Here is a 7,874-nt window from a genome sequence, read left to right as displayed (position 1 = left end):
AGAAATAATCATGAAAAAACGTTTACTTCTAGGCATCATTATTGTTAATAGTGGCACACTATATTGCAACAACAGCCTCAATCGGTGTACCTGTTAAAGTACAATAACAAAATGATTTATATTTGCTTATCTGTATGAACATCATATGAATTCGCTTACCGCATAAACAGCCCTTCAATTGCCTATTACAGTGGGTAGGTACAGTCCAAGATGTTGCAAGGACTGGCCTTGCGCCTTGTTAATTGTCATCGCAAAGCATACCTGAATTGGAAATTGTTTCCGGCGAATTTGGAACGGAATATTCGCATCGTTGCTGTCACATAAAATGCGTGGTAATAGTACGTCATCTCCCTGTCGTTTGCCGGTTAAGATTCGAGCGTGTATGCAGTGCGGTTTCATTTCGATGACCAGCTGACGCGTTCCATTGCACAACCCACGTTCGGTATTCAAATTACGAAGCAGCAAAACTGGTGTATATTTTTTCAATCGCAAGCAATGAACTGGAATTCCACTTAAGTTGATTGAATGCAGGAATTCAGGCTGCATCTGTAGCGTTTCGTGTTCTTCTGGATTTACTAACGCGTCTACCGAAAGATATTCCTGTACTGGCCCAGGTAGTTGTTCTAGTACGCAGTTATTGATTGCGGTTACATCAACATTTTTCGGAGAGAGAATAGCTCGGTCCGAAAAATATTTCAGATGTTCGAAATATTGTCTAATATCTGGATAGACGCGATTAATCAATATTCGTACGTTGTCATCAACGCTGGCAGAGCGAGGTAATACCATATCACGGGGAATTTTTGCAAAAGATGCATCCAACCCCGGAAAGGTAGCATGGCGACCCTCACCGATGCGGAGAAGGAAATCGGTAAAGTTTTGTAGATCGTTTGCACTCCGCACGGTTGATGCAGTTTGGACGCGCATATTAACATGCAATCTCAATACCTTAAATTGCTCCCACAATGCACTCTTTTTTAAACACTGCTGGATAACCTGCGCATCTGTACCTTTCGGGACGATTGGAAGAATCTGTCGAAAATCGCCACAGAGTAGCAAGACCTTACCGCCAAACGGCCTATGCACACCCACGATGTCTTGTAGAGTACGGTCGACAGCTTCAAGAGCGTAGCGACTGCTCATCGAGGCTTCGTCCCAGACGATGAGTGCTGCTTGCCGCATCAGGTTCGCAAGGGATGATTGTACGGGTATATTACACGTACTGTTTTCGTCAAGTGCCAGAGGTAACTTAAAGGTCGAGTGCACCGTTTTACCTCCCGTCAAGAGTAACGCTGCGATACCACTTGAGGCTGCAGCAAGAGCAATCTTTGACTGGCGGCGCGTATAAGCCAGAATCTTCTCTAGAAGGAATGATTTTCCGGTACCACCTGGTCCATCCAAGAAGAACAGGTTGCGATGTTCTTCGGGTAAGCCTTCGAATTCCGATTCGTGACGATCCACCGCTGCTGCTACGACATCGTATACCAAACGCTGTTCGACATTTAGCCTATGCAACGATGCTAGTGTTTCGTCAAGCGTGTTGATGGAGTACGAACGCTCCGCATCTATGTGCATGTTGACACTGGTTTGATCGGACAGTAGTTGATCTATTGGTATAAATTGGTGAAAATCGGCTAACTGTGGCATACCCGAGATGCTGGTGAGCGTTTTTGATGGTGTGCTTTCCCGTAAGTATTTTTCGATTAGACGGAGAGCCTGAAACTGTTCCAGTGCACGCAGTATACGATTTTGATCAGATTCTTCCGATGTGTAGCGGTCACGATGCTGCCAATGAAAGTCTTCGCACAGATGATCTACGTATGTGTCCCATAGGCGGCGAGGATTCTGTGCCAATCCTTGAGAAAGGATAACTGCAACCAAATTGCGCAACTGGGAAGGCATTTGAAATGTGACGGCTTCTTGCATGGCCCGATCCCATTCGAGATCGTCTTGAAATAGTCCAGCCATTGTTGCTGCTTCTTGGTAGCTCGCAAACACAGTTCCGTCGACAGTCCGCAGGTCCTCGAATGAAGTTGGACCTTTGCGGTAGCACAGCAACAATCGTAGGCAATACCGTTCCATTTGTGACATAGAGCAGTACACCATTCGACCAAGCACGATACAGAACTCTCTAATGCGTGGGACCCATTGCATTCCTGGTCCGTCGTACCATGGCAATCGATGAGTGGGTTTATCAAACCGATAGTAAGTTGGGACTTCTTGGTACGTTAGATTCCGTGCGCCAGGATCATTTGCTGCCAGCTGGAAAAAGCGCGTTAACATGGTATGATGACCTCGTTCTAACACAGAATTTACATTTTCGTTTGGCTGGAACGTGATACGATGTTGGTGTTCCAGATGTATGGGCAATTGAACGACGGTCACCGTTTTGGCCTGCATCTCAAAACCAAATGTAACCCACATAGCTTGAGAGGCTGAGATGTATCGTGCATCCTGATACTGTTGAATTTCATCGCATGACTGCGTGTCAGTGGAAAATGCTTGTTCAATCTCACTATTTCGGATAATTTATTTTCCGCGTTTCGGTGTAACTTTCAAACCTTTAATATTTACCAGCAGTTATTCGTTGTGCAGCAAAATTGGAAGAGAGAGTTTATTCGCGACATACACTGTTATTTATAAACTACTCGATCGAGCCGAACACTCGATATTGAACGAAGAATGTTCGTGTTTCGTTAAGCACGATATGAAGTGACAGGGCTGTGCCTGAACATCCTCCCCCCCTTGACGCAAGTCAACAAACAAAACAAAAACAATCAAAATAAACAGAAATTAGGTGCATGTGCTCTCGTCGGCCTCTGCCACAGGTAAGATACAAATTTTTGTTATCGGACGAGTTACGATACCTTTTGATGTTTTCAGTGTTACTACCCGTGTCAGCTTGTCGTCTCCGGTGTGCACCTGTACGATACGTGCGAGTGGCCAACGGGTTGGGGGGAGGAAATCATCCTTCAGGATAACCAGTCTGCCAGGTAAGATGCTGTCGTTCCTCTTCGCCATGGTGTTATCACGTTGCATCTCTTGCAGGTATTCCGTCGTCCAGTGCTTCCAGAAGCGCTGCACCATTACTTGCCACTTCTGCAAGTCGCTGAGGGTGCAGGAACGAAGATGGGTGTAGTCCGGCTCGGGGACAGCATGCATCGATGTGCCCACGAGGAAATGCGCTGGGGTAAGTGCCGATAGCTCGTTAGGGTCGTCTGACATAGGTAGGAGAGGACGCGAGTTCATCGCCGCCTCAATCTGATGTAGGACAGTTGTGTAGCCTTCGTAGGATAGTCGCGTGCTGCCTAACTGCCGAAAAAGGTGTCGCTTGGCGGTCTTCACAGCTGCTTCCCACAATCCGCCGAAATGTGGTGCCTTGGGAGGGGTGAAGTGCCAATTGATGCCGCGGTTAGTGCAATCTGTCACAATTAGATGTAGCTGCTGTTCATCGCGAAACATTTCGAACAGCTCGTGAAGCTCCCTCGCCGCGCCTTCGAAGTTTTTCCCGTTGTCCGAATGTATGTGTGCCGGTAAACCGCGTCGTGCTGTGAATCTGTGTAATGCAGCTAAAAAACCAGCAGTAGTTAGATCACTTACCAGCTCCAAGTGTACGGCCTTAGTGGAAAAACACACAAACACGCAGAGGTAGCATTTTCCCGGGGCGGCTCGTTTATGGGCTGGCTTCAGGTATAATGGACCGGCGTAATCCACTCCGGTAACACTAAAAGGCCGGCTGGGAGTGATGCGCTGCGCTGGAAGCTGTCCAAGTTGTTGCTGTTCAAGTGTCGGTCGCTGTCGAATGCACCGAAAACAATTCTGCACAATGTGCTTAACAAGATGCCTTCCATCTAACGGCCAAAACTCTTCGCGAATTCGAGATAAGAGCAGCCTTCCTCCTCCATGACGAAGCTCCTCGTGTTGATACTTTGCGATCAATTGCGCGAACGGATGTTTCTTGGGAAGCAAAACAGGATGCTTCGCTTGGTAGGGAAGTTGAGATAGTCGTAAACGTCCACCTACACGGATGATGCCTTGTTCGTCAAGGAATGGACTTAGTGCACGTAAAGGTGATTGCCTCATGACTTCGTTTCCCTTTTTGAGCTGCCCGAGTTCAGCTGAAAATGCATCCTGCTGTGCTAGGCGGCTTAACACAGTGTTTGCTGTTTCCATGTACTCGGGTGTGACGATTAAAGGTGCGGGGTGCTGTGCTGCTGTTCGCTGAGTGCGTGCCTTTTCCTTAGCGTTACGTGTGAAGCGAATGCAGTATGATACGATACGCAGCAATCGCTTGTAGCTAGAACACAACGCAAACCAAGGATGATTAGTGGTTGTGTTTACAACGGCAGCACTCACCTGGCGAATCTCTAGATTCGTTTCGTTGGCTGGTTCCGGGTTAGAGTTGGGCCAGATGGAAGCGGGCAAAGATAGCCAATCCGGACCGAAGCTCCACAGTTTGCTTTTCAGGAAATCAGCGGCTGACATGCCTCGTGAAACCAGGTCAGCAGGATTAGACGCGCCGGGTACATGTCTCCACTGCCGCGGGTGTGAGTAGTGCTGCACTTCAGATACCCGGTTAGCCACAAACGTTGCCCATGTGTTGGGTGTGGCGCTGATCCAGGTTAAGGTGATGGTGGAATCCGACCAAAAGAAAGATTCTGCAACGTTGGTCCCCATCGCCTTCTTTACTCGGTGATGCAGGTGTGCTCCTAATACAGCAGCGCATAGTTCAAGGCGGGGTAGTGTGACGCGCTTGAGCGGTGCCACACGCGATTTGGAAGAAAGCAACGTTATGCGAATCTGCCCACCTTCGCCTTCACAACGCGCATAAATGCAGGCTCCATATGCTGCCTCCGATGCATCACAGAAGGTATGTAGCTGAATACGCGCACCAGGTAGAAGCGCATAACGACTAACCTTGAATTTAGAGATGAGTTGCCAATCTTCTTGTATTGTTTTCCATTTCTTACAGATAGTATCTGGAACATACTCGTCCCAACCAGCTTTCTGCAACCATAATTCCTGCAACATCATCTTGGCCCGAATGACAATCGGGGAGATCAGGCCCAGCGGATCGAACATGCGAGCTACGTTGGATAGAATGGATCGCTTTGTCGGAATGGACACATCACTGGATATTGCGGATTCGAAGGATAAAACGTCATGCTCTGGCTCCCATGAAACACCAAGAGCCTTTACCGTCTCGTGTGGTAAGAATTGCCGCGCTGACTGTGTGCCGATTTGATCCGCATTTAAACCGGCGAGCACCTCGAGCTGATTGGATGTCCACTTTCGCAGCTCGAAGCCGCCTTTGGCGAGCAATTGAGAAAGCTCGATTCGCAATTGGCGAGCATTTCCGATGGAATCAGCACCACCGATGAAATCGTCAACGTAGAAGTTAGCTTTCAAAGCAGCTGCAGCATTGGGACAAGAGGCGCCCTCATCGTTTGCAAGCTGCAGCAATGTTCTGGTTGCCAAGAATGATGAGGGGGCTAAGCCATAAGTAACCGTATTCAGCTCAAAATATTCGATTGGCGAGTGAGGCGAAAATCGAAAGCAAATGCGTACAAATTTCCGGTCGTTAGGATGGAGCAATACTTGTCGATACATTTTCGCAATATCTCCAACAACGGCTACCTTATATGTGCGGAAGCGCAAAATTATGTCGAGCAGATCGTCCTGCACGACAGGGCCGACGCATAACGCCTCGTTTAGCGAAAAGCCGGTGGACGTCTTAGCTGAACCATCAAATACCACGCGAACCTTTGTTGTGGAGCTAGCGGCTTTGAACACGGGATGGTGAGGCAGATAATACGCGCGTTCGTCGTCGGAGGGATTTTTTATGCGTGACATGTGCCCAAGCTCCAGATACTCACGCATGAAATCATGGTACGCCGCTTTTACGTTTGGATCTCGTTCTAACCTCCTTTCTAACAAACTAAACCGCCTTAATGCTGCTGCCTTCGAAAGGCCAAGCTTAACATCGAAGTCTGCTTGTTTAGGTAAGCATACCATATAACGACCAGCTTCATCTCGCTGTGTTGTATCCTTGTAAAATTGCTCACATTTGCGATCCTCAGGAGAATAGCCATCGTTAACCTGTAGTTCTTCTACTTTCCAGAAACGCTCTATTGATTCTTCTAGTGAAACCATACACACCACGGATGAAGTGTGAAAAGCATTGGATGTTGCTGGCTGAGAGGTAGATGCTGATCCACTCACGACCCAGCCAAATACGCTCTCCATCAGGACTGGTAGATTCGATGACATTTTATATTGCGCCCCGCTTACAAAGAACGTGTGATAGTGCCGGGCACCGAGAATAATGTCGATCGGTGCCGACTTCTCGAAATGGGGGTCGGCGAATATGATATGTGGCGGTAATTTCCAGCCGCTGGTGGGCACATCATGTGCGGGCAGGTCAGCAATAAGCTTCTCGACTATCAAAAACTCAACGTTAATCGCATAAGGGCTCGCTCTGGATGACACCGTGGTGCGCATCGATTTCCGCACCGGGGTGGACGATTGACCAGCACCAATCAGCGTGATATCGACCGTGCCCGATTTGATACCTAGCCGGTTAGCAAAACGGCTACTCATCAAATCTGGCTGGGAGGCACTATCTAAAAGTGCGCGTGCAGGATGCATTATGCCATGTGCATCAACAATGTTTACTAGTGCAGTTTGAAGCAGAACTTGTTCCGTAGTTTGCCTCAATGCTGCTGCATAAGTGCGTTGCGTGTTTGCCGTGTGATCGTCTGTGTTGTGTGTGTTGCGTACGGAAGCATTTTGCGCAGCTGACGTGTTTGCAGTGGAAAATGTGCCGTAATTTTGTGAAGAGTGTAAAAGCGAGTGGTGTGTTGAATTGCAGTGTCTGCACTTGTATTGCGATGAGCAATCACGCACACGGTGATTGTCGCGCAAGCAATTCAAGCACAATTTCAGTGTCATTGTGTTTCGGTACCGTTCCTCCGGTGACATTTGCATGAAACGGGGGCATTTCGTTAAATTGTGATCGGAGTGGCATAAAGGGCATGTGCGTGTGTCGTGTGATGTTGACGGAAAGCTTGCTAAGCGCATAGGCGGAGCATGTTTATGTGCGTAGTGCGTTTGGTTCACGGTAGGGGGAGCTTCGGTAATGTTTACCTGTAGGGTTTCCAACACTCGCATACGGCGCTGTAAAAATGCGATTAATCCTTCGTAACTAGGATTTTGGCTAGTTGAGGCATTTTCCTCCCAATCTCTTAATGTGGAGGCAGGCAATTTTGTGCACATTAAGTGTTCTAACAAGCAGCTCCATGCCTCCGTTTTTTCACCTAGATGATTGAGCGTTTTCTTGTGACGTTCGAACTCGTCCACAAGATGGTGAAGGGTTGATGCACTCTCCTTCTTAACGGTGGCCATACCAAAAAGTGCTTGAAGATGCCGTTTCTTTAACAAATACTCATTCGAGTATCGTTCGGTGAGCATTTGCCATGCTAGCTCGTAATTGGCTGCGCTGATCGTGATTGCTTCGATCACCTTTGCGGCCTCGCCTTTCACGGAAGCTCGTAAATAATGAAACTTTTGTATCGGTGGTAGTTCCATGTTTTCGTGAATTAATCCCTCAAAAGTGTCCCTATACGTGAGCCATTGCATGTAATCACCATCGAACTCAGGAAGTGAGATGGTGGGAAGCTTTATCCCTGCCAACGGGTTAGTGTTTGGTGTTGTGCTTGCGGATCGCGGAGCATGCACCCGTTTAGCCTTCAAATGGGCTTCAAGGCGTATTAAACGCGAGCCAAAATCGTCTCGTAACGCGGCATTGTGACTTATCACTTCCTCGGTGGCCGCCGCATCTTCCAATTTGGCCTGAATTGCTTCCAAATCAACGG

General features: G+C 48.0%; 1 protein-coding gene across 1 annotated transcript; it reads right to left on the bottom strand.

Annotated features, from left to right (window-relative positions):
• Nucleotides 1-2,592: 2,592 nt before the first annotated feature.
• On the bottom strand, nt 2,593-4,677 carry LOC133393772 (uncharacterized). Its single transcript, XM_061660154.1, has 2 exons — nt 4,357-4,677; nt 2,593-3,569 (listed from the first exon to the last, which is right to left on the bottom strand). The coding sequence occupies exons 1-2, from the start codon at nt 4,675-4,677 to the stop codon at nt 3,432-3,434; spliced, it is 459 nt and encodes a 152-aa protein (XP_061516138.1). The 3' UTR covers nt 2,593-3,431.
• Between the last annotated feature and the right edge of the window lie 3,197 nt (nt 4,678-7,874).

Source organism: Anopheles gambiae, chromosome 3, assembly GCF_943734735.2.
Source record: "Anopheles gambiae chromosome 3, idAnoGambNW_F1_1, whole genome shotgun sequence".
In the NCBI taxonomy this organism is placed as follows: Eukaryota; Metazoa; Arthropoda; class Insecta; order Diptera; family Culicidae; genus Anopheles; species Anopheles gambiae.
Note: the sequence above shows the minus strand (reverse complement) of the source record. Positions and strands in the feature narration are given on the sequence as shown.